The 27840-nt window shown below is 33.6% G+C and overlaps 1 protein-coding gene across 1 annotated transcript in view; it reads right to left on the bottom strand.

Moving 5' to 3' along the window:
- The window catches only part of CHN2 (chimerin 2), a 98199-nt gene extending 70881 nt beyond the window's left edge, over positions 1–27318 (bottom strand). Inside the window, exons 1-4 of the mRNA XM_032237338.1 lie at positions 27238–27318; positions 16222–16253; positions 14705–14818; positions 13493–13781 (exon numbers count right to left, since the gene is read on the bottom strand). Coding sequence (XP_032093229.1) covers positions 13493–13781; positions 14705–14818; positions 16222–16253; positions 27238–27318 — 516 coding nt within the window. The remainder of the gene's footprint in view (positions 1–13492; positions 13782–14704; positions 14819–16221; positions 16254–27237) is intronic.
- Positions 27319–27840: the final 522 nt, after the last annotated feature.

Genomic DNA, 27840 nt, shown 5'->3' with positions numbered 1-27840 from the left:
GATTCCACTCCTCCCCCGGAAATCAATATTTATTTTCTGCCAAAAAATAGCCACTGGCTAAACTGAATTCATTTAATGTCTGAGGTATTCACTTAATGTTTGATGCAAAAAAGTTATAAAATTAGAATGCGGTCATGTGCTGATTTATTTAATGACCGCCATGATTTATAACTGTAATTCTGGTCTTAATTCTGGTTTTAAGTTGAGGACTACCTATAGTGATTTGGCATTGCTATCTGTCAGAAAGTTTTTTCAGATTCCAAATCATTTCTACAATCCTTTCTTTGTTACTAGAGAAAGCTTTGCTTTTCAAAATTAATCAAGGTCCATCATTTGCTAATGCTTATTATGACTTATATATTGAAAATAAAAAGTACCAGTAAAATAAATCCAGGATTTTAGTAATTCTCATCCTGAAATAATGTCAATAATATTCTAGCAAAGATTATAGCTAAATTTCAATTGAATTGCTATATTTTAAAAACACTGCAGATTTTAGCCCAGGCACTCTCATTAACCCCTTTGCTGCGACTTCTTGTAGTATCTTCTGTGGTGATGTGGAATTCAGACATTTTCCTCTGAGGTGGTGGTATCTCGTTGATATCTGACAGATTATCTGAAGATGAATTTCTGAAGCTGCATAAATTAGGCACAAGCCAAAAGAAAGACCTTCTCTTGTCCTGGGAAGGAAAGAGGGGAAATAGTAAAGAAGTACAAAAGGGAACCAAAATTGGTTAGTTCTCTTTCCTTCTATTGATTTTTAAGGGTGCCATTTCAAGCCACGTATTAGCAAAAATATTTATAACATATCCAAATTTCTGTATAGAACAACACTTTCTCCTATGTAAATTGTGTTTACTCTTTGCAATGTTTATTTTTACACAATTTATTTTTATGCCTTATTATTTCTATAAATTTAGTTTGTTTGAAGTACTCTTGGGGTTTAAAATGAATTTAGGCAGAGGATTTCCAGATGGGACAGAATATACCAAAGCCCAAATATTTAAATTATTAGTTTAATTTCCTGATATTGGTGACTATTGGTTTCTAAAAATCTGTCTTTTAAACTGTTTAGTCAAGACTGAAAGCTTGACCTTACAGAATAGCTTGCCAGTTCAATTATTTTCTCTAGATTTTTTTCTAGGTTCCAGTACTAAATTGGTTGTCAAATGAGAGATATACATATATCCTTGTCCATAATGAATATTAAAATTGTTATTTAACTGTTCTTACAGAATGATTGCACTTCATTTTTTATAAAGATGTGCAATAAGAAAAGATTTTATCTATATTACAGGTTCTAAATTTCTGCTGAAATGCTCTGATACACACAAGTTACATTATGGGCTATGAAAAAATATATAAAGCATTTTATTTCTTTTGTTCTGTTATTCCAATAAAGTAGTGACTATATTCATATTTTTCACCAAAGGAAGTTGCATCCTTATTACACAATGTATTTTTGTTTCTAGTTAACAACAAAATTATTTTGAAATGTGGTTTATTATATGCTGTCTGCTACAAAATAATGGTTGGCATATGTAAATTAATATGGTTTAATCACATGAAATATACAGAGAAATGCAGACTTGATACAATTTATTACACATTTCTTATATTTGTATTTGTTTATACTTCATATTAACTATCCATTTTTCATTTCTCTGATCATTGCCCTTCTTAATTATTATTGTCAGTTTTAAGTACCATTAAATAGGCAAATACTATTTTTTAAAAATGTAGCTTGTAGATAGGAATTTGTCCTTCATTTTGCCAATCAAGTGAAATTTTACATTCAGCCTGGAAAGCCTATTACCTTCCTCAAACTCTGTAGTAAATTCATAGTGAGGACATTGAAGATTAATGAGAGATTAGCAAAATGGATTACTGTTTCATTTGGCTAAATGTAAATCAGAATTCAAAGCATACTTTAGCATGTAGAGATTCAAATTCTACATACTGCACTAAAATACAAGGGAAATTAAAAGGACATGTGCCTTCAAATTAGGCCATTAAAGAACAAGAGGGATTGAAATGCTCAGGGCAATATTTTTTTTTTACAGAAATATATTGTTCAGTATTTTCAAAACCTGGAACAATGTCCCTCAAGAGAAGAAATGTTCCTTGGCTGTTTAGCATCCCTAAGTGACAATTAAAAAGGGAAAATGGAGAAGGAGCACACAATGTCCCGCTTCCGCCACTTATGCCATCTCTATGGAGGAACTATAATTAGCTGATTGGAAATCCATAATGGAGCATTTAGGATCTGCTCACTCATCTTCTGCCTTCTGTTTTTTCTCCAAATGTCACTTTATTCCCCCAAAAATGATGACTTTAAATGGAATATATGAGATTATAGTTGCTGCAATTCCGATTTGTAACTTCCTTATAAGAATCTGGAAATTGTTGTTGTCAACCAAGAGGCTGATCTTATATGTGCTTTCTTAAAAATGTGAATAAACATTGTATCATATATAATTCAACATAAAAGTTCTATTGGGTCTGAAAAGAGCAAAATGGCTCACACAGATCATAGTCAAAACTCTTGAACGGCAGAACCGGGAGGTAATTCATTGTACAAATGAGTTGATTATCCTATATGAACAAGGTTGACCCTGTCCAATATCTACATACATTTTTTACATCACAGCTTTGCTTTTCATAGACCTTTAGGAAATGTTTCTCTACCCATAGAAGAGAAAGAGACTTGAGGGATCAGTTGAGGAAAGACAGAATAACTGGCCTAAAGTCATCCAATGAACTGTGTGGTCAAATCAAGATTTAAAAGGGTTGTTCAATCCTAGCCCAATATTGTACTCTCTATATTACTGTGGCCTTTGAATTTTTCATAAAGATGAATCTGAATAATTATTTTTCTGCTAAATTTTATAGTTTAGCAAGGTTGAAGGATCCTTTATGTCAAACCACTAGTTGATTTTTATCACTGTGTCACCAGTATCTCTCAAGCTTGGCAGTATGTTAAAAAAGAAAGGAATATAAATGTAAAGAGAAACCATAAAGAAATAGCCAAAAATGAACTGTTGAGAAGGATAGAATAGAGGGATTCAAGCACCATATCCAGAATATATACCAACATACCCTTTACAAAATGTATTTATACATTAATAAAGAAATAAAGTCAAACATTTGAACCTGTCTAAAAACAGAAGATTACACACACTCACAAACTCACACTCACATCCATACACCATACACTAAGAAGAAAATTTAGATTAACATTTTGCTAGTAGATCAATGTAGGAATAGAAGCCCTTCCTTTATTAAATACAAATTGTATCGAGTACACGCTCCTCCTTCTCCCTCTCCCCCCCTCTCCTATCTCTCTCTCTCTCTCTCTCTCTCATCTATCTAAAACATTCTTAAGGAAAATTAACATATTGACTTGTGTTTAATTATTCATGCATATTTGTAACATTTAAGTAATCATTTCTGAAATGTAAACTATTAGGGTCACTGGGCTAAATATTATAAAGCCTTAAGATATTTGCTTAAGTGGGATACTTTTTATAGAAACTGTTGTCACTTTGAATTAGCTTCTTCCTTCTCAGATTATTTTTAGCTTCTTTGAACTGTGTTAATTTGCATATTATCCTAAGGCAAACCAATTATTCATTTTCTTTATCCTGTTATTCTGCAAGTTATATTAGTTGAAAGGACACTTCCAAAATCTTCAACCTCTTTGCAATAGAATTGCAATTGCCATCTCAATGCAATTACAATTACAATGTATATTTGACTTTTAAGTAGTACATAAAACAATGTTTTCAAATCATATACCAGTCATAGAGAAGTTGATATAAAGCCCAAAGAAATAAAAGTTAGCTGACTTTGCTTGCCTTTTACCTACTGTATTAAAAGTCTAATGCTAAATGAAATGAGTAAGAACAATAGAGTAAATTAGTGTATCATAATATTTTGGAGAGCAACAATCTGCAGAAAATTTAAAAAACAAAGATTAGGATCCTGTTCACTGACAAGTTTTCTGTATTACATGATAATAATGATCAGAATGAAAATAAATAATTTAGACTGTTGTTATTGAATATGTGTTTATATGCAACATCATGTGATATATAGTATCTGTTAAAATATGTTCATTTTTGCTCTATCATTCTTGTTTTATATACTAGAACATAAATATAAGCCAGCCATTTGGACAGATTTAGTCTCACTTGTCAGTACAATTTTAACATATGCATAATCCAAAATATTCCAAGGTTTTTAAAGTAATACAGTAAAAATTCAATATTTGTGGTTCTTTTAGTCTGTAAAAATATTTTTATTTAGTATTATTTGGAATAATAGTCAAACAGCTGTTATAGTCCTCAACATGCCTATAATTGAGCACATACTTTCCATCACTAAGCAATGCAATTGTTAAGCGAGTCGTGCTAATGTTACAATCTTTTTTCCCATAGCCTGGGAGCCTGGGAGTCTGCAACCACCCTAAATACATGACAATTGCCATGTGCCTGAATTTTGATTACATGACCACAGGGAAACTGTGACAGTTACTGTATGTGAGAGCTAGTTAAAACTGCCACCATAACTTCGAATGTTCATCAAATTAATAATCATATACCAGTCATAGAGAAGTTGATATAAGTTGAAAATTATCTGTACCGTCAGAGTTTCTTTCTGTTTTCTGTTAAAGAAATATCTGATATTCATTGTCTTTTTTTCTTGTCAAGACTTGAGATTTCAATTATATCTTAGGTGATGGCGAAGAAAAGTTTTATTATGCTTATTCAGATAAGCAGTAAGAACATTTTAAAATCAATCAGAAGTTCGTAAGTATCCCCTAAAATCTGCTGTGTTCTTTTTACCTTCTTAAAAATAGATAACGTTTTACAACACTTAAAAGTAAGAATGTCAACATTTCATAGACCAATCCTACAAACTTAAATCTGCGTCATTGGCACTGATAGTGGATTGCAGTAATGGAGTAACACAAAAATTATTCAAAAGAACAAGAGTAATGCACTTTGATGCAGAGGAATGACTGCATACAGTAAAGACTATTTTAGTACAGGAAAGACTATTCAAGGATAGGAATAAAGCTGAGGTAATAGTGCTGTCTGGGAGCTGGTCATTCCTAAGGCATCAACACATCTCACAGGTCTTCAGTGATCTTGAAAAGATTGGGGAAATAGCCACTGAACTGGAAAAGCCCTTGCATTTAACAGTGTAGCACAGACATATATAAATGACCAGCAGTGCACTACAATAGGATATTTGCGTATGTGGTTTCATTCTTCTCTGCTATCAAGAAACTAGCCATGTAGTGTTTGTGAGATTTCAAAAAACAACAACAATCCCCCCCCCCGAACCCTAGTACTTGAGATTTACTGGAAAGCATGCCACAAAGCCTGACAAATAGGGTCAAAGCCAAAACTGAACAGAAGCATCTCTCTCCCTCCTCCTCCCTCCCTCCCTCCCCCTTCTCTTTTGCTACTCTCTCCTTCTCCACTTTTCTCTTTTAATTGCCCATCCAATTTTCTTTCCCTTTTGCACACTGGCCATATTTTATTCAAACTTTTATCAAACAACCTCCATTATTTTCTTGCAACTATCTTCTTACACATATTTCCCACAGCCAATACAAGTTGGTAGCTGATCCACAGCACTTAACTAGAGTGTCTTCAGAAGGACATAATGGTATTTTATTGTAGCAATTGGATTTTTCAGCTTAAAGGCTTAAACACTCTCTTACAACCAATTCATTTCTGAATTCCTACCCACTCACAGAATGGGATTAAAAACTTAAAAGAAGAAGGACCTCTATCAATATTAATATCATAATGACAGTCTACTTGCTTCCTATATATTCAGGGCATCATGGAATAGATGAAATGGGAAAATGCGTTAAATCAAATTAATGTGAAGTAAAAAGAAATTTTTCTTTACCCTAAGTTTTAAGTATTGCTTTACTGTTAACAGCTAGAACCCATCCAATGGTTTACATATACTATTATTATAATGAAAATTTCAAAAGCATAAATGATAGAAAAAACATTATTGTTCAGAGTGAAGAGAATCAGGAACGAGAAGTGATGCTACTCCATTGCCACAATTCAAATTCTACCCTCTTACAAATCTCTTTATTTGTATAGGCTTGTATAGTTACAACAATCACATCAGTAACACAATATAAAATAGACCAGGAAAACTTAGTTTACAAACCTGGTTATATTTAATGTGATCCACTCAGATATTGCATTATCTAACCAGTCAGTGTAATGATTGTTTCAGTGGAGCTCACAAGAATAAAATACATTTAGATTCTAAATGAAAATTAAAAGGAACTTCCAATTGCATATATGATTCAGTATCAAGACAACAATTTATAAACAGAATGTTTATTTCACAATCAAGAAAGCCTATACCCTTATCCTCATGAGTATATTGGATTGCGTTTTTATTCTTATTCTTTTTTCTATTTAATTTGCTTTTTTTATTCTATTTTTATAAGTGGTTTTATCAATGTTCTGTGTTTTCTGTTCTGTATTTTGATTTGGCCTAATGATCATGTAACAATAATTTACTATACACACATACTTTTGTAAGATTTATATGGTCCCTCATTCATTCCTGGTGACTCTGGATGGCTTACAAACAATAAAAAACCAAAAATAAAAAGAATAAAAACAATACCCCCACCTCTCCTAGCGACAACAAGTGATCAAACAAACCACTTGATGGGGTCCACCCCTTTCTGGTTTCCCCAGGCCTGCTGGCAGGTATAGGTATTCATTGAGTGTACTGATACATTGCGCCAAGTGACATTTGTTGAACTGGCTATATCATTTATAAATTATGATTGTTAGATTTGCATTTTGCACTGGGTCAAACTAAGCAAATCATATTATGGCTTAGTAAAATGAGTAAATTCAAGCATTATCTTAGATAATACAAACTGTCAGCATTTCTGTTTCAAAGGTTTGGGTGAATCTTAAGAATATTTCCAAAGGCAGCTAGTGAATTTTTAATTAACGTTAGAGGAATATTACCACAGCCAATGTTCACATAATGAACATTTATTAATACACCTTTAATTCAGAAACACTTGTTTATTTGTTTTTAAAGGAATAAAGTAATTTGTTCTCAAATTGGAAATGCATGCTGCAATACAATGTAAAAACCATGGTATAACTACCATTACTATACTATACTATAGTAGTTACACTACTGTAACTACCATAAAAGGCACTGTGATATTCAAACAGATTATAATCATAAAATGCCTGTTATTCTAATATGTGCAGCCCAGTCCTATCAGAACTAGAGATGGATAATCCAGATTCAACTGAAAAATAATAATTGCCATCTACTTGGCAGGAACTGCATTTTGAGGCCAGAAAGAACTAGAAGCTAAGCTCAAAGGATAACAACAAGAAAGCATGCTGCATTGTCAAAGCTAGCAGTTGAAGGTACAACTTGGCATAAAACAGTTGGGCAGATGGGATTATAAAACTAACAATTACTATCAGAGCCACATATTTTGGTGAAAGAGGAAATGACAGCAAACACAAGATATAGGATGCGTGAAATAGTGGGAATTTGCTAGCATTACTAATCTAAATATAAAACTAAGGTTTTATAATTAATTACTTACTGCATTAAAGATGTGGTTTTTATGATATTATTTACCAAAAAAGACTACTGCAATAACAATCTTGGTATTTACTTTTAGAATATTTTATTCAATTAGATCAGGAAGTCACCCTGTTAACCAAGATCCTCTCAAAATTTTAATCCAGCTAATAGAAGCTAACTCAGCAATACATAAAGTTTCAATGTTGTGATGAAAATGTACTATCTGATGAACACTTCTAAAAATTAAGTCTTACAGAAGTGAATTCTGCTCAGAATAAGCATACCCGAATAAGATGGAATTGCATACCCGAGGATGGGCAAACACATTAACTTTAGAACTATAAATATACAGAGAAACACCATCAAGATGGATTGTGTTTATATTTTTCCCTGTTAATGCTTATTAACAGTACTTAATAGGTCAACATTACTAATGACATCTGTTTGGAAAACATTTAACATAATGTTTCTTAGGTCACTTTGCATGTCAGTTAGAACCCGGTGAATATATTGGGAGTTCTTTAATCACACAAATGAATAAACAAATAGATATGCAAAAGAAATTTGCAATTCCATTAAACAGACCAAGAATGTAACATGTATATCCTACCCCATGAAGTAATTGATGCTGAATTATTCCAAATTATTGTTTTATATCTGATGAATCTCCAGGGTAAAAGTTTTGATTTAGCCTAATGACCATCTTTTTAAAGCTAGAATAAAGCAAAATGCATGAAAAGTCCTAAATAAAACTGCCACCTAGTGACTGAAACACGTAGCTTAACTTTTTCAAAATCTTTAATTAATGACTATACCCATAAAGTATAAAGAAAACATATTAATTTTGAACCTTTAGATACAAACTATTTGAATTAATAAAGATATACAAGTTTGAATAATACATACGTAATAATACTAATGCTGATTTTTAATGCTAATTAGGATTCCTGGGAAAATTTAGAAAACATTAAAAAAATACAAATACAAATATTATTATTGAAAATATATTTCATTTTTTTTAAAAAAATACATAAATAAATAAAAATGAAGCCACCCAGAGTCATTAACTGAGATGGGTGTCCATAAAAATTGAACAAACGAACAAAAGATGAGCAACTTAAGTATGAAAAATTGTAAATATTAATATTTAAAACCTTGGGAAAGCAGAACAAAGATGACAATTTAAAAAATAACATATTCTGCTACTTTGATCACATAGCCCTGGCTATGAAAATTGAAAAAGTTAAGCGTTTCAAGTATCCAGGGATTGTCCCACATGATACTGCTCTTGGAAAACCCATATAGATTACATGAAACAATTAGCACTGAGGAGTTTAGCAAGACTATTAAATTTCTTTATGCCAAAGGCAAAGGCAGCAGCATCAAAGTCATTTGAGGCAAAGGTTACGACCCATGTACTTTATGATGCACAGTTGAGCCAATTCCCTAATTACAAACTGCTAGAAACAGTACCAAACAGTTCCTATGATTAATTTTCCATGTTCCTAAATGTGTGCCAAAGTTATCACTAAGGCTAGAGACAGGATCATTGAAACAGAGACAAAAGCATGGCATACTATTTAATTATAGTCAGGTGCCTATTTTTTTTCCAGCAAGATTGATCCTTTAGTTTTGAGAGATCAATTTCACGTTTTAGTGCTGGTATCAACTAGCATTAAAAAAGAAAATGACTCTCTTGGCCTTCCACTTGACCAACTATTGTCCTTAGAATACAAACACATATTTCAAGAGATTAAGAAAAAATTAGTTGACATGATGAATAGAATTTAGTTTAATATTACATCATATTAAGGAATATTTGGCACCAAGGAGTTATTTAAGCATGCTTTCTAGTGCCACACATAATGTTTAACTAGGTGAGCTAAAATTCCTTTTTCCAAAATAACTTTTTGTTGCAATTCAAATTTGATTAACACCCAGCATATTAAAGCAGCCATCAATTTAATTTCTCTAACAAGCCACCCTTGTTATAACATATACCAAAAATTTAAAATAAGATTTATTTTGTTTTATTATATACCAAATAGCAAAAATTTTGTCACAGCTTTTAAACCTGAAAACCAATATAGAATTAGATCTACTAAAATGAAGGATAAAAACAAATTATTTAAAATGAGTTAGAATTCAAATTAGATCCACAAAAGTTTCTGCTGTGACCATTTGTAAGGTCTAGAAGATTCTGCTCATTTCCTTGCAACATATCTAATTTAGGAATTCCATTAGTTTTGTTGTAAATCTGGGAAGTTTGTGCTATTTATGCTATTACATTATGAAAACTATTCCTGTCTTAAGACTTTAGGCCAAAGTTATGTATTTTTAATTCTGCCAATAGATTTATATTTAAAAATTACAACATTAAAGCCCTGCAGGACATCTTAACACCTTTCAACACCTTGCATGGACACATCACTGAAGCTTAATGCACATTTGCTGATTCATCAAGGATGTCACACCATTACACTGCAGCAGCAGACAGAAAAATATCTGCTTTCTTGCAACTTGCAGGGTAATTTATGACACCCAAATTTAGTTTTAAAAACATAAACTTTTTCATTAGCAAACACAAAAGCGCGCAATATATTTATCTGAACAGCAAGCCTCAATATACAACTGAAATGAAAGCTGTACAAAGTCCCAGAGGTGGTTTCCGGCTGCTGCTACTGCTGGTTTGCTCAGGGACACACTTCACATGCGCGCTATGCATGCTTGCACAGTACTTTAAAAAACAAGATGGTGGCGCTTACGGTGCCACCAACATAACTGGTTCAGGGGCGTGGCAGACTGAGTCACTACTTACTTGGCCAAACCGGTAGGAACCCACCTCTGAAAGTGCCGTTCCCTCTTCACTGAATGATCCTTCTATTTTAAAAATTCTAAAATTTAATATATGAACAAAAACTTAATTTTGGCAATTCAGAAGAAATGAAAATATGCAACTATAATACTTCATAGGAGGTTATCCTAAGCAGGGGATGATAGAAGACAACAAAGTAAGCTTAGTATTGTCCTGAACCAAATGTAAAAATGTTTCTTTAATTTGATAATTAATACAATCTACTAAAATGAGAACAGTAATGTTTTCTAATTAAAGCAATGTCTCAATTGTATAATAAAACGTATTTCATTTCCACAGACAAACTAGATTTCATATCAGAAATCTTGAAAATATTATGTTAAACAAATCTTATTTATTGAAGTATAGTAGCTTGCAATTAAATAATAATTATCAGTTCTTACTTCTTGAGTTCAGTTCATCAGTTTATGAGTATAAATGTTTTACTTGTTGAATAAGAAATAAGAATATTTTACTTGTTGAATAAAATTAGAACAGCTTTTCTGTTCTAAATCAAAATCTGTGGGAAAATTAGTAGCCAAGAAACTATATAATGTCAGATTGAAATAAATGTTTATTCTAGTTAAAATTGATTTTTGCAAACTTTTTAAATTAGTACCTCTCTTCCAATAATCAGTAACTCAAATGTAATGTCAAGATATTGAACTGGCATTTATAGTTTATACAAATGTAGTTGAGATGTTTCAGAAGTCTGACTTCTCTGTTTGGTACTGAAAAAAGTCATGTAAAAGATCTATTTGGCTGATGCAGATCAAGGAAAAAGAATTGGGAAATTAGCTTTTCCCCACAGATTTAGATTTAACCATAATCAGACAGTATGCAATCCTGCATCCATAAATGAAATAAATGCCACTGAATGCAATGGAAGAGCTATGTAGAAGATTAAGTCATACATGATTATCTATTGCAGTTTTTCAATGCAAGTATGTTAGTATGAATAATTCCAGATCATTTTAATGTTTCTAAGATTCCATTATTTTAATTCCATTTATTATATCTATTTTTTAGATTTTTAAATTTCACACTTGTTATTCTTATAAATAATTCAAAGTAGCAAACTTATATAATAGCTATTCTTACTATTACTTTTCTCCAAAATTACAACCCTATTGTTGTGGCCTGCTAGCGGTCAGTGGAGCTGGCAGAAGATTCGGACAGTGAGGAGATTGGGGAGGAACATGAGTCAGTCCTGGAGTCTGGAGAAGGCTCTGATGAGGGCTCTGCATCAGAGGCAGAGATGTGGCTGCCTGAAAGTTATCAGCTGCCTACAGTGTTGGACATCAGTGAGGCAGACGAACAGCTGCAGCCTTTTCCCAGAGTTGCCAGATGAAGGAACAACTAAGGAGCAGGGGCCAACTTGGAAGTAAGGCCACAGGTGGACGATAAATGGCCACTCCCATAGAGAATAAAAGAAGAACAAAAGGAGAGTGGAGTTTGCAGGAGACAATTAGTTTGCTTAATTGGTTTGTGACTATTAGAGGTTCCTTGCCTAATTTGAAGATATTGGCCTGGCAACTTTCCAAACCAGGTCTGTGACTATATATATTCACCCTTGAAAGCTTTTGCTGGATGTGCATGAGAGGAATTCACAGTAACTTAATAAAAAGAGTTTTTTGTCAGGACAAGGAGTCTGCTTCATGGTTTGGGGAAGCCTAGGTCAGAATACCTGTGTGGTGAGGTGAATTTAGACAGTGACTGGCCTAAGTCACACAGCTAGTTTTTCATATAGTTTTTAACTATATTAACTGAATGTAATTCATATGACCATGGAGATGCTGCAATGGTCGTAAGTGTGAAAATAATAAGTCATTTTTTTCAGTGCTGATGTAACTTTTAACAGTCATTAAGTGAACTGTTGTAAGTCGAGAACAGCCTGTATCAATTCCCCTAAAATACCACCCTCCCCAAAAACCTCTCTATTCCATAGGTTTGAATTTTCCTTGATTTATACTAGTTTGTAATCAAATATAGTTAATTTAAGAGATCTCCTTCTTGAAGACAGAGTACTATCTCAAAAAATGTCTTTATAGCACAGAAAGTATCATAAATCTTTTGAGCAGCTATGCATTGCATTTCAAAGACAGATCAGCAAAATCATCTCAATTGTGATTCAAATGTATTTCACCTTCAAAAGTGCTTAGGCTAGAAACAGAATCTGACACATATTTCAATTTATGGAGAAAGAATATTCTCAAATAACCTTTATAAACTCATCTATCATTTACTTATAGTGTGAATTGTCTTATAATGAAACTCATAGAGAAATAGAGCCATCATTACTGAACACATGTAACTATTGTCGAAAATTGTAAGTGTGAAAAGTAAAACTGGAAAGAGTAGAAAAGCCAAGGTCCCAGACAAAGATCCATTCACCAAAGGCAAAAGAAATGTTCATTTTTATAGAAAAAGTCACAAACTTGAGATTTGGTGATAAAATACTCAAAATATATTCTAACAATGGGAAATCATAAATAAACCTGTAATCTATTTTATATTAATACTATTAATTGGGTTTTATCTTGGGTGTAGCCATGGTTGAGTAGTATGGTAGCACTGAATATAGAAGATCTCAGATTTATTACCTCTAGATAGGAAACCTGTTTAAATAATTGGAGCTGTTTTCAGTCTTTTGTGAGGCAATATTAAGCAAGAAAAACAGCTTTTTATATTTTCAATTTGTAAGTATTTGGGTGAATAAATGGCACTGTTTTAAAAAACAAATGATCCCATTTATTTCATCTCTGGATCCTATCTGGACTTGTAATAATCTCCACTGAAATCAAGGAGAAATGCCTAAAGGCATGACATGGAGTTCAATAATTAATCTCATTAATTTAGTAAAGATAAAGACAAACTCCTTAACTTTCCTGAAACATTTCCAATATGTCATATTTGACTTTATCTCGGAATGTTTTTCAACAACTTCTATCCCTGAAAGACATGAATAATTTTAATAAAGATATATGTATGAATTGATTTCCTTTAAATTGGCCACCTTACCTTTTCAACTGGTGCATTTTCTTCACATGTTGTTACACTAGCCTTTCTTGATGCAGTTTTTGATCTACTCAGTCTACGGGATACTTTTTCTCTAAGCAAAGTAGCATATCCAATGTGCTCATAAATAGGATTTGTCGTCATTTTGGAAATATATTCAGAAGCCTTGGTCTCTATATATAGTGTTATTAAGCCATCTGTTACCAAATCATGGATTGATTCAAACCTCTTCTCCCCTACAAAGTGCTTTCCATCATAGAAAAGACGGTAATTTAAGGTCTGATTCCCAAATCTGCATCAAAACACAGTAAAGGTGTTTGAGCACCACAATTTTATTTTTTATAATTATATACATTTTAAATACCCTTTATAAAAATAGCTGAGAAAAGAGTTACGTAATAAATATTGTATACAATTAAAGTAAGCATATCATAAAATGATGGGCCAGTGCGGAGGAAAAAATTCCATGAATTAATCATTGCAATGAAGTTTGGAATAATTCAATCTCTACTTTTCTTTCAAAGTAAACATTTTCTCATCCATCTCCTGACAGAATTAAACACAGTTAATATTGACATTACACTATTGATTGCTGTTAACAGTTTCCCTGTTAAGTAAGAATTGCAACTAATTTCAACTTTAAAAATAGCCGAAAACAATGGAAACATAACTGTATTTTAAACCGTCAGGGAAACTTTGCTTTTTGAGGTAAAAGTTAATATAAGAAATAATGTTAAATGATCATTGTTCATATTTTTAAATTGCAATATTAGGTCTGCATTAATTTTTGTTAAGGTAAGGTAGATTCATATTCCTCAGGTTTTTTTATTTGCAAATGCATTGACTACATTTATACAATATTGTACATTTTGTAAATTATATTTTAAATGCTTTATAAACAGCTTGTTAAAATACAGCTTGTTAAAAGTCAGCAAGTTGCAATATCTAATAATTTCAAAGGCTGAAATAGTTTAACTTCTCCAGTCATTCTCCAGTCATTTACGATGGCTGTTGTAGTCCATCTATAGTTGTAATACGATCTAAATATTTTGGTTTCCTTTTTGTTTGAATTAAATCAGCCTTAATATATTATAAATCATGTTTTAAGATATAGTTTGCATGTAGTTATTCACATGTCATTAACGAATTATCCCTTATATTCATGATACTAGCAAACATTTCTTAAAATTTATGAATAAATGTGACAGAATTTACCTAAGGGCCAGAGTGTAGCACCCAGGTTGCCGCTGACTTTCTCTAAGAATATATGCTCCCTCTATTCCTCCAAGCAATTCATCAGCTTGCTCACGAGAAATGATCCCATGAAATCTAGAAACATAAAAGCAGTTAATAATTCTTATGGGGATGAATGAATAAATAAATTAAAAGCATTTGATATTGGAGGGTGGGGAGAGAAAATAGAAGAATAAACCCCAGAATTTCTAACAGCCTCAGCTCCAAAAGTATAATACTATTAATATGTGAAGCTGAAAGTTTTTAAATAGAAAGACATTAAAATTGGAATCACATTGTGTTATTTATTTTTAAAACATGGTCTTTAAACATTTAGTGTTATATCTTGTTTGATTCCTGAAAGGTTCTGCACCCCCCTGCGATCATATAATTGCATTTTGAATACTTTACATCTGTTTTAAGAGCATCCTATGAATATATGGATCATGATTTTGGATGTTTTTTGCCAGTTTCCAAGATTTACTTCTGATTCCTGGCAAAAAAATGCACATTGGATAGAAACTGATTTTGTTAATGACTATTACAAAAAAGGTTGCAAAATCAGATAGGATCATATCTGCTTAATGATCATAAAAAATTATGATTCCATGTTCAATTATGATCATAAATCAAGAACTACCTGTATGTAATCTTATGATTTTTATTATGACATCACAGTGAATGTGTATAGACTTTGTTTATATATAAAGGACTACCTGTATGTAATGTTATGATTTTCATATATCCTTTGTTTATAGTTTGATGTACACGCGGCTAATTATATGATGGAGAAAGAGAACAATATTAATTACTAAAGCAAGTTTGGGTCTTTGAGTCTTTCATCTAGGCAAAATAATGTGCAGAACAATTATTACATGTAGATATATGCAGCTCATTAATTCAGTTTCAATTTGAAACTGAACACTAATTAATATAATAATTTGGAGCTTTTCAAATTTAAACTTTTAAAAAAAAATATGCATGTTAAAAGAAAGCAAAAATCATTTTTTGATAGTGTTAATTGTCTGAAAGGCATAATCAAATTCAAAAGTGTAAAAAATATTCTGAATCTAAAACATTTCCATTAAAATGTTCTGATCTGAGTTCATAGATGTTTTGAATTTGAAACAGTCTGCAACAATCTCACAAAGAAGTCACTATTATTCTGATATCGAGGGAGGTAGCCCTCAATAATTCTCAATAAACTCAAAATGATGATGTTTCAAGCTGTGAACACTCAAAGCATTGGGTCAGCATGGTTCAGGTTTATTTATTTATTGATAATTTATATACCACCTTTTAAGATTATTTTTACAAATAACTTGAGGCAGCAAAACATATCTAACACACCTTCCTCATCCTTAGATTCAAAACCTTTGGAATTTGAAATGTTTTGCACTCTCATATTTGCATTAAAAATGACCCATTAAAATAATCAAAGTTTTGCTGAGTATTTCTTAATATATGCCACATGAAATAACAAATAGTTTAATACATACTCTCTTCCATAATATTTTGGTCTGTTCTCCACCTAAATGTAATTAAAAAAAATTAGCAAAATTGTTAGATTTGAACTAATGATATTAAAAAAAATCAGGTAAAAATTAGCTCCAAATGTAAGGTGTTTTTTTTACATTCTGTGTTGTAAAGAAAAGTAGATAGAAACACCAGTAGCAAACCATTCCTCTTTTGTGACACTAAATTGTACTCATACATTTAAAGGTTGTATGGATGGATCAGTTCTGCAGTTAACCTAATGAAATTGTACTGTAGCTGACATATTCCTAATATAGGATTTCTGGAAATGTATTAAAACACTTACTTCCTTTTATGTATTCATCTCTGGTTTTGCTTAATGAAGTCTTTTGATGCACTACAAAATGTCATTCTATTATGAACTTTGGCTTCCACAATCTTCTTTAAAGAAATTCCATTTCATTGTAATGAAATAATTAAAATGTACACTCCAAGGAGTGCATTTATTTTAAATATAAAAGTCAATATCAGATTTATAAAAGGATAACCGTAGTTCATTTCAGTGCAAATAACTTTTACCTTCATGTACTTCAGATTGTTACTAAACATTTTTTCTAGTAAATGCATTTTCAGGAGATAGTGTTCCTATAGTAAAAATATCACACTGAATGTATAACTATCACACACAGTACAATTTAAATTATCATTGGTAAGCAAATACATGTTAGTCCAGTAGGGGGCAGATCCTTAAAAAATATAATTTGTACTTAATTTGCTTAGGTTTATTTTAATATTGAAAGAAATAATGTTTCCAGGTGTCCTTAATTTATCCAGTCATATACTGTATAGAGATAATTCCTGTCATCACTCATATTGTCAGCTGGCATATATATATTGCCCCTTTCTTCCTTGGCAAAGAATTGAACAATTTTATCAAGAAAACTGGGCTTCAGCTAAGCGGATTTAAGCTGAGATTGGTCAAAAATGACTGAATAGTAGCAGATTGGAAAAAATTGGGTTAATCAATCAAGTTTGTGCAGGGTATTTTTCTTCATATTTTGTTAGTGTAATTGAATAGTCTCTTTTTACAAGAAATTATATATTTTTGACTTTATCTGAAAATGAAGTCAAAATTGTGTTCATGAGCCAATAATTGACAGCTTGGGTGTCTCAAGATAGTGTATAAACAAACATAAGGTGGGAAATATAATGATCCCATTGTAAGAAACTTCCCTTCTCTCCCTCTTTTTTCCCTGCCCTTGTTTTTCTTGTGCTGCCTATTTTGGAAGCTGCTATTTCAGAGACTTTACCTAAATACAAAAAGAATTAATATATATGTACTTCATTTCCATTCCAATAAGATTATCCATTTTTTAATTTTTTCCCATAATTATGCAATAGCGTTATTATGCCTAGCCACAAAAATTGCTAATGTAAAATCAATGCACGGAACAAAGTTAGGGAGTATGCTTTTAGTAACACAATAATGAAGTCCACACAATAATGAAGTCAGATTTATTTTGCAAACAAGCTGAGGCTACACCTCCTTTGGATGGCTGAAAGTATACCTTCTTCATATTGTTGGAGTTTTGGAATTTATTTTTTCCCATTTATGTTATATATAAAAGTTCCACACATTTTGCTTGTATTATAATAATAGTCTATATCATATTTTGTGACTTGATCATTAGTGACTACTCCATACAATGGCTGTACTTTTTCATCAATCTTGCCTTTACCACCTTCATAGGTTTTTAAAGCAAAGGGATGCTGAAATAAGATCATAAGCATTGCCACAATTTTAGCATAGTCACAATTTAGCTTAGCAACCACTTTACTTAATGACCAAATTACTGGTCTAAATTATGTTTCACACAATTTTCTACCATACTTATTCTCTGAAGACAAAGAAAAAGCTCTTTATAACAGCAATATCTTCTAGGAAATGTGGAGAAATGTGGAGGAATTCACATCTCAATGTATTTTATCATTTGTAAAAACTCTGTTTTATAGTACTTGTTAATTATCCAGTCTGCAAGTTTCTGCCGTATCAGGGGTGAGTTGCTCTGATGCATGTGTACTATTCAATGTAATTGTTCTTCTCACATGCGCAGAACAATTTACACTGAACTGCGCATGTGCAGTCACTAAAATCCAAAATGGCGGTGGTCCAGCAGCGACAAGAGAACCAGTTCGGGGGCATGACAGTCCTGGTTCGCTGCCGGTTCTATGACCCAGGCCTAAATTCCACTATCAGTTCAGCCGAATCGGGAGGAACTCACCTTTGTGCTGTATGAAGTATCTCATAGAAAGATGGTAAACTTTGTAGCACTTCATGCAATACAACTTTTATTTCTTCAGTATTAACAGAATAACAGAGTTGGAAGTCTTCTAGTCCGATCCCCTGCTCAAGTAGAAGAACCTATACTATTCCAGAGAAGTGGTATCCAACCCAATCTTTTATTAAAAGGTTCCAGTGATGGAGCACCACAACTTATGAAGGCAAGTGTTCCACTGGTTACCGTATTTTCACCCATATAACCCGCCCACGTAAATAACCCGCCCACGCGAATAACCCTCAGGTTTGCAAGATCGTGTAAAATGTTTTCCGTATACCCCGCCCACTTATATAACCCGCGACGATTAAGGGAGAAGGGAAACTGCTGAGATCGGGGGAAGGAACGGAGGAGAAAGCCTGTGCCAGCTGGGGAGGGGTTGGACGGCAGTCAATCTGTGTAAAAAAATATTCGTATACCCCACCCACTTTTATACCCCGCGGGGGCGTGCTGTGTATGTAAAAACGCATATAACCCGCGGGTTATATGGGTGAAAATACGGTAATTGTTCTCACTGTTAGGAAATTTTTCCTAGTTCAGAAGTCGCTTCTTTCCTTGAAAAAATACTTTTCAAGTATTACTTTGAGGAATTACTTTGATATACTTTTGTCTACATCTGAGTTTTCATTGTTCAAATTGCTTAGAACAGCTGCTATGTGAAAGTTTCTGGGAAGCAGGGAAATGGTGTAACAAAAACGTAAGAAAACCAAGTAAAATTTTTTAAAAAGGGCATGAACAGTCTTTAGAATGCTTGTAGAGTGCTCCTGGCAAGGGGGGGGGGAAGAAATGAGCAAAAAACAGCCTGTTTTTTTAAAAAAAATAGGCCCGTTTTTTGTCAAAAAAAGGGCAGGTATAGCCTTTTGCAGGCTTATAGAGTGCTCTTGGGTGCTGGGGGGGAGAAATTGATTTCAATTCCCCCCCCAGCCCCCAGGAGCACTCTAAAGACTCTGTTCTGCCATTTTGGTGAAGGAGCGGGGTTTCGGGAGGCAAAAATGCTTTTATTCAGTGTATAAGACACATCCAGATTTTCAGCCTCTTTTTTGAGGGAAAAAGGTGTGCCTTATACTCTGAAAAATATGGTAACTATTATTAAATGAAACAACATAAAACATTGATAAGTTAGATAATGTAATATATTTCAAAATTTAAAGGTCAAAAGGCATGAAAAGACTTTTGCTACTAAGAGGCCTATTAGTTTTAATAAATATTTTACAAGTATTCTTTTTGTATAAATATTTGAAATTTTCCTTTAATGCTAATTGATTTTCAGGATTTAAAGATAAATTATGACTACATGTGGAATAATTATTAATGACATCCATTCCATAGTTTGTATACATTATGATACATACTATTCCATTCAGAATGGTATAGTATGTATCATAATTTTAAAAAGAAATGGAAGAAAATTAAATGTGCCCATTTATGAATATAATGCTTTTAATTCTCTTTCCATAATCATCTCTAGTTGACAAAATCAAAAGAGTTTTCATAATGCACACAGAAGGCGGTAGTGATTATTATTATAATAATATTAATATTATTATTAAATATTAAAAGCATCAAATTCGGGCATGAAGTTGCTAGAACTAAAATAATGATCAAGATATAAATGTGATTTAAAATTTGTGTTAGTTCAAAATAGAAATGTTGTGAAAAATTGAGACGCAATATAGAAAATAACCTTAATCTAAAAGTGCTGTGAGATTTTTTTCCCATCTAATGATCAGTTAATGAAAAAAAAACATAGGCAATTTTTAAAATATACTTTTTAATCTCCAATATTTTGGAAAAAATATTTTCCAAAATTAACTAATACCCAAAGCAAATCAAAGCACACTTAAATAGAAATTTGAAAATGGATATTTTTACTGGAAGTGTAAATGTATGTTTTACTAAAAAGTATTTTAGGATTTTGTAACTGGCAATGGTAGAGTCATCTTTACACACTGCCAGTATCTGAAAATCAATTTACAGCTATAAAGCAATTTTGCTTCCTCTATAATTATCTTTGTGCATCCACCTACCCACATTGCTTAATCTCTAATGTATTAATGATGGGAAAATATGAAAAGTGTATTATGAAGACATTCAAAATCCCAAATATAAACATTGAAGATGTCTTTACAATGACCTGTAAAACATCCCTTTTCAGTAGAATAAAAGCAGATGAATCCATCTTTTGTGTACTAGTTGCTTTACAATGTATTTTTTTGGTAATAGGTGGGTTAGGGTGTTATTATAGGAAAACGCATCTAGTAGAATAAGGGGTGTAACTGATTAATTCGCAAAGCTGTCTGTTCTAGAAACTAACAGCTGCAATAGTTGCAGAAATTACAACATCTGAGAAGTGATATAACAAGTCCAACTCTAAAGATTTACTGAGCCAATCTCCCCTGAAGACATAAAATCAATATGTCAACTTTTATCTAAAATAGAGTATTTAGCTATCTCTATACTATATAATTAATGAATTCCCGTTTCCAGTCAACAAATTGAGTGATGAAATGGATGGATGGATGGATAGATTAATAAATTTCAAATGCTGTCTTTTGGATATGATTAACAGACACCGATATTTGCCTTATCTACATTATTTTTTCCAATTAAATTGGACATTTCTATATAAAATCTTATGATAAAAGCACAAAAAAGATTAGAATGATATACACTATTCCATACAAACTGCTATTTTATGGTTGACCATTCTTATTTCTCATTTTTCTTTGGTATGATATCTTCATTATATGTAAATAATAATTTGCAGATAAATTGGCAAAATCCAAGGAATTTATCCAAGTTATGAGGAAATACATGTTAGCTGTAAATTTTCTGTATTTATTTAAAACTCTTTGAACTAATGTGTTACCAAGGTAAAATATAAAAGAGATCAGAACCATTTCAATTGTTCTTAGTAATGCAATGCCTATTGCTGTCATATTAAGAAAGTCATTGTCAAATATAGAAAACCTTTGCATATGCATCTGGATTTTCTACTTTCAAAGTTTGGGATTCACAGAAAGAGTGTGTATATTGCATGAGAAGAGGAACATTTTCACTCAGACCTTGATTTGGTCTCATTGAACAAGGGCAACATGGGTATGGATACCTCCTTGACAGCAATGTTCTTTGACAAAATTTTCAACAGAAATCTTTCACTCTGTTCTCTTATCTTGGAAAATGAAAGATGACTCAGTGTGATGCCCCATAGCATGGAATCTACAACTAAATGTCTAGGTTTCCTCAACCCATTGAAGTATCATTTGTTTACTATATATTAATGAATAACTACATTGGTTTTGTCCACTTGGTTCTGTCCATCTGATAGCAAACAAACATACTATTAATGAGTGTGGTGAATGATGCTAGTCAGACTCAAAATATCATGTAAGATATGCAATCTGCTTAATAAATTAATTGTATGTATTGTGACGCTCTTGGCTGGACTATGATTCACTCCATGTGCCAGGTTCAGGTTGATAGACTCTGAAATCATGACAGTTGGGTGACCTTGAACCTATTACTCTGCCTCAGCCTACACTTCTCCTTAAGTTGGGAATTTTTGTGGGTGGATTTCAAGGCTGATAATTGGCCAGTTTGTGTGTACAGTAGAGAGGAACTGCTCCTTCAATAAGGGTTCCTTTGTATTTTATAATCTGTAGCTAGACCAACAGAAGAAGTTAAAGGGGAAAAATTTATATATGATTAACTTGAATCTATTTCACACCAAATTATGGAAAACAGAAAATGTAACACAGACGTTGTTATTTACATGAAGGAATACTGTTAATCTGTTACTATAAATTTCATCTTGAACAAAAAGTACTATTTTTCTCTAAACTTAAACTCCTTTACACAATAATAACCTTATATAAATACAAATCTATCTTTTCATATATATAGTTTCAGCCCTAGAGATTTTTTTAAAAGTTCTCAATAGGAAAATAGTAAAGCACCTAGTAAAATGTAATCTTATCAGAATTCTTAAAATTAATAATGGCTTATGTCTCCAATAAAAGAGAATATTTTGCAATATATTGCAATGAGGGCTCCTGTTGCTCTCTGAGCTTGGTTGTTTTGTTCTAGGTTTCCTTACCCAAACTAGGCAATATGATCAGTACTAGTCACTGTTACTGATGAGGTTACCTAGTGTGGGTAATAAAACAACTGCAAGAAAGCAACTAAGCTCAGAATCTTCTATCTCCCTAAAGGTTGGCTACATCATCCCTATCTTCCAAATTATTTCTTTCATGGCTATGAATAAAAGGTAGATCACCTTGTGTCCTAATTTTCATCTCCATTCTGTTGTATTTACATTTAAAGATTGAAGTTGGAATAACCAATGGCCATTCCATTTGGGACTATCTGTGCTTACAAAATAAATATAGTTCTATTGTATAGCCTTCCAGCTTCAACGGTCCTTGGAGGAAGCCAGTTATCTCGACCCCTTCCAGTCGGGCTTCAGACCCGGTTACAGCACAGAAACCGCTTTGGTCGCATTGACCGATGATCTCTGGAGAGCCAGAGATGGAGGCCATGCCTCCATCCTGGTTCTCCTTGACCTCTCGGCGGCTTTCGATACCATCGACCATGGTATCCTTCTGCGATGACTGCGGGAGGTGGGGGTGGGAGGCACTGTTTTGCAGTGGTTCTCCTCCTACCTCTCGGACAGGTCGCAGTCGGTGTTAGTGGGGAGGCAGAGATCGACCCCTAGGCCCCTAACATATGGGGTGCCGCAGGGTTCGGTCTTATCCCCCCTACTATTTAACATCTACATGAAACCGCTGGGTGAGATCATTCGGAGGCACGGGATAAGATACCATCAATACGCGGATGATACTCAGTTGTATCTGTCCGCCCCGTGCCAACTCAATGAAGCGGTGGACGTGATGAACCGGGGTCTTGAGGCCGTCAGGGACTGGATGAGGGCTAACAAACTTGTACTCAACCCGGAGAAGACCGAGTGGCTGTTGTGTTTCCCTCCCAATAATTCGATCAGTGTTCCATCGCTCAGGCTGGGGGGTCAAATTTTATACCCCTCAGAGAGGGTTCGCAACTTGGGAGTCCTCCTGGATCCACAGCTGACTTTCGACCACCATCTGACGGCTGTGACCAGGGGGGCATTTGCCCAGATTCGCCTGGTACGCCAGTTGCGACCCTACCTGAACCGGGAGGCCCTCACAACAGTCACTCGGGCCCTTGTGACCTCTAGGCTGGAATACTGCAATGTGCTCTACATGGGGCTGCCCTTGAAGAGCATCCGGCGACTTCAGCTAGTCCAGAATGCGGCCGCGCGAGTGATTGTGGGTGCACCTCGGTTCACCCACATAACACCTATCCTCCGCGAGCTGCGCTGGCTACCTGTTGATCTCCGGGTGTGCTTCAAGGTGCTACTTGTCACTCATAAAGCTCTTCATGGTAGTGGATCTGCGTACTTGAGAGACCGCCTCCTGCCAATTACCTCCTTGCGACCAATTAGATCGCATAGATTAGGCCTCCTCCGAGTTCCATCTGCCAGTCAGTGTCGACTGGCAACCACACGGAGGAGAGCCTTTTCAGTAGTAACTCCGACCCTTTGGAATGATCTCCCCGTGGAGATTCGTACCCTCACCACCGTCCAGACCTTCCGCACAGCCCTTAAGACCTGGCTAGCCCGTCAGGCCTGGGGATAAAGATTATGATCTGTCCCCACCCGAATGATGAATGAATGTTGTGTACTATTTTACTCTTATGTATTGTTTTGCGTTTATTGTCTTGTACCCTCCCTTCCCTATTTTATGTAAGCCGCCCTGAGTCCCCTCAGGGAAAAGGGCGGCCTATAAATATTAATAAAATCACTAAAAAAAAAAAAAAATCACATCGGTGATATATTGATGTCTGCAGCATATTGAAATGAAGATAATATAAACTATTGTTTGTTCTTCATGTATCTCTTTGTATCTCCCCCCCCCCCGCTTTTGCCCTATTTTGGCTGTTAGCAATTTTTATGTTTATTGATGTTTAATAAATGAGCCTTGAAATATACTTTTGCTAGTTGAATGAGCAATGTGTAGCTGTTTCTGATATAGGAATTTACTGCATGCATGCTGAGTTCCAATACACTGGAAATTACCACAATAATTTACCAACAATTAAAATATTATTTAGAACAGAATAACAGAGTTGGAAGGACCTTGGTGATCTTCTAATCCAACTCTCTGCTTAGGCAGGCAATCCTACACCACTCAGACAAATGGTTATCTAATCTCTTATTAAAAACTTCCAATAGCAATAGCGATAGCAGTTAGACTTATATACCGCTTCATAGGGCTTTCAGCCCTCTCTAAGCGGTTTACAGAGTCAGCATATCGCCCCCACAATCTGGGTCCTCATTTTACCCACCTCGGAAGGATGGAAGGCTGAGTCAACCCTGAGCCGGTGAGATTTGAACCGCTGAACTGCTGAACTAGCAGTCAGCTGAAGTGGCCTGCAGTACTGCACTCTACCCACTGCGCCACCTTGGCTCAGAGTTGAAGTATTCACAACTTTTGGAGGCAAGTTGTTCCACTGATTAATTGTTCTATCAGGAAATTTCTCCTTAGTTCTACGTTGCTTCTCTCCTTGATTAGTTTCCACCCATTGCTTCTTGTCCTGCCCTCAGGTTCTTTGGAGAATAGCTTGACTCCCTCTTCTTTGTGGAAGCTCCTGAACACTGTTATCATGTCTTCCCTAGTCCTTCTTTTCATTAAACTAGACATATCTAGTTCCTGCAGATGTTCTTCATATGTTTTAGCCTCCAGTCTCCAAATCATTTGGTTCTTCTCTGCACGCTTTCTAGAGTCTCCACATCTTTTTAATATCGTGGCAACCAAAATTGATGCAGTATTCCAAATGTGGCCTTTCCTTTTGCTTTACTTCCTTTTTGCTTTACTGGATAAAAAATTTCCTTTTAATTTACTTGATAAAATATTTTTATTTACACTAGGCAATCAAATTAGAAATATAATATCATTTAGTTCCTTAAAATGGCATTTAACAACCATAAAATCCACAATAGAAAAGTAATATTCCATGAAGTACTAGGTACTTAACTATCTGGAAAATTACTTAATAATCAGTATTGTATTCATTCCTATTTCATTACTTAGGCAGTGAGTATTACATGGAGGCTCTCTCAAATGGGTTAATGGAATTATTCTGATTTACAGTTTATTAATGCTATAAAAATCCACATATTAATTTGGCTCTGCATTATGGTACTTAGTGGTATTTTGATAAATTTGTGTTGGTACAAAATCCAGATATTAATAAAAATGCCCACAATTATTGGGCTAGTGACAGGTCCTGAGAGCCTATTCTATAATTTTTCTTATTCTTACTAATTATAGTCAAGCTTTTATTGACAAAATCTAAAACACGTGGAATATTTTCCTAAAAAGATAACTTGAGGAAATTCATATAACCAGAATTTTCTCAGATGAAGCCAATATGGTTTGATTCCCTTTTATCTGGAATATTCTGTTGTAGATATGTAATGATGCCTCACAAAGAATAAAAGAAAATTAATTTACAAGCTTTGGCCAATTTTGCATAAATGGAGCTGCTGTTCGAAAAATCTCCTGCCTGATTTTTGAAATAGAACTCTTTCCAGCCAATTGCTGATTATTGGCAGGAACAATTCTATTTGAGAAGAAATGTTTAAATTCTTTGTTATAGTCTACTAAAGCATCAGAAAAGATTGCTAAGCCCTGAGCAGATCCATAAGGAAATAAAATTTAATCTGCCTGTTGAAATCCATATTTCATCAGACACACTGACAAATTGTTACACCAGATTGATGATCTGCACTTGGAACTATTTTAATGTTCTACACAAAGGTCTTGCAAATATCCCCTGGAATGTGACAAGCAAAGAAAACATCTCATTAATTAGATATTTAACAACCATAAAACCCCTAGTAGAAAAGTAAGCTTTCATGAAGCTGAGATAGACCGTTAATAAATATTCATGATATTTTTGGAAACAATAGGTAATTATAGATTCCATTCAAAATATTTTGCAAATAGATGTAACTACTGTGAACATGAACATGAATATGAGCTAAGAAACATCTTTTATTTGTTAAAAAATGAATATGGAATCAGAAAATAAATTATCAGTTTTTTTAACTGAATTTTTCACATTTCAGTAATATAGAAAGATCAACTGTATACAATTCATTTTATTCAAAGTATTCTTGGGCATTTATCAAAACAAATCTTGCCAGATGACATATTTGTTTCAAAAACTAATACCAATTAAAAACTGCATATACCGAAGTCACTGTAATTATATAAATGACTACATGCTTTTACCTACAGTCTAATACAGTGGTTCTAAACCTTCCCAATGCCATGACACTTTAATACAGTTCCTCTTGTTGTGGTGACCCCCAACCATAGATGAGCGGTGTCTTGGTTCCTAAGACCATCGAAAATATGTGTTTTCCAATGGTCTTAGGCGACCCCTGTAAAAGGGTCATTCGACTCCCAAAGGGGTCCCGACCCACAGGTTGAGAACCGCTGGTCTAATATATAGCATATTGATCTAACCACTTTGTACATTAAAAATCAAGATTTAAAAAGCTTTGATGATAAAATATATCTACAATACTCAATGAAAGATGATGATCAGTATTATGAATATATTGCTAATAAAATAGTATGTGCAAAAAACTAAACTGACCTCATGAGGACAAATGATCCTCTTGGGACGAGGTGCTTCCTGTTGCAACTGATATACTGTTGAACATAAAAGTGCAATCATAGTTAGAAGTTTGCAATTAATACTAGCATTTATTTTCACATATTTAAGACAAATACTTTGAACTAAATTGAAATGAAGTGAGAATGGCTGAAAAAGGAGATTCTATACTAACATTCAAATGTATGTGTAAAATAGTACTAATAAAACTGGGCTGCAGAAATCCAAATGACCTGTAAAGGGGCAGCAAAGAAATGCAGAAGATTCTAATTTTTGCATTTACAAGTCAGACAAATGGACGACCACTTCAGGTGTGGAATCCAATTGGGTGACTTGAAGAAAGTAGTGGCAAATCGCTTTGGCAAATGATGTCTGGAAAACCGCATGGAATTGTCCCTATAGGTTGCCGGGAATCAAGATTGTCTCAGAGACGGAAAAATATAAAAGTAAATAAAAAATAATTAGCAAGTTAAGTTTGTAATAATATATTTTATTTAAAAAAAAACATTGTCCATGAGATGAACTAGGCAGAATTTCTATGTCAGCTCCATCCTTGACTTAACTTTTAGCTTCCTTCCCCTCTCT

The sequence above is a fragment of the Thamnophis elegans genome, chromosome Z (assembly GCF_009769535.1).
Source record: "Thamnophis elegans isolate rThaEle1 chromosome Z, rThaEle1.pri, whole genome shotgun sequence".
NCBI lineage: Eukaryota > Metazoa > Chordata > Lepidosauria > Squamata > Colubridae > Thamnophis > Thamnophis elegans.
The sequence above is the reverse complement of the archived record's forward strand: the minus strand, read 5'-3'. Positions and strand labels throughout refer to the sequence as shown.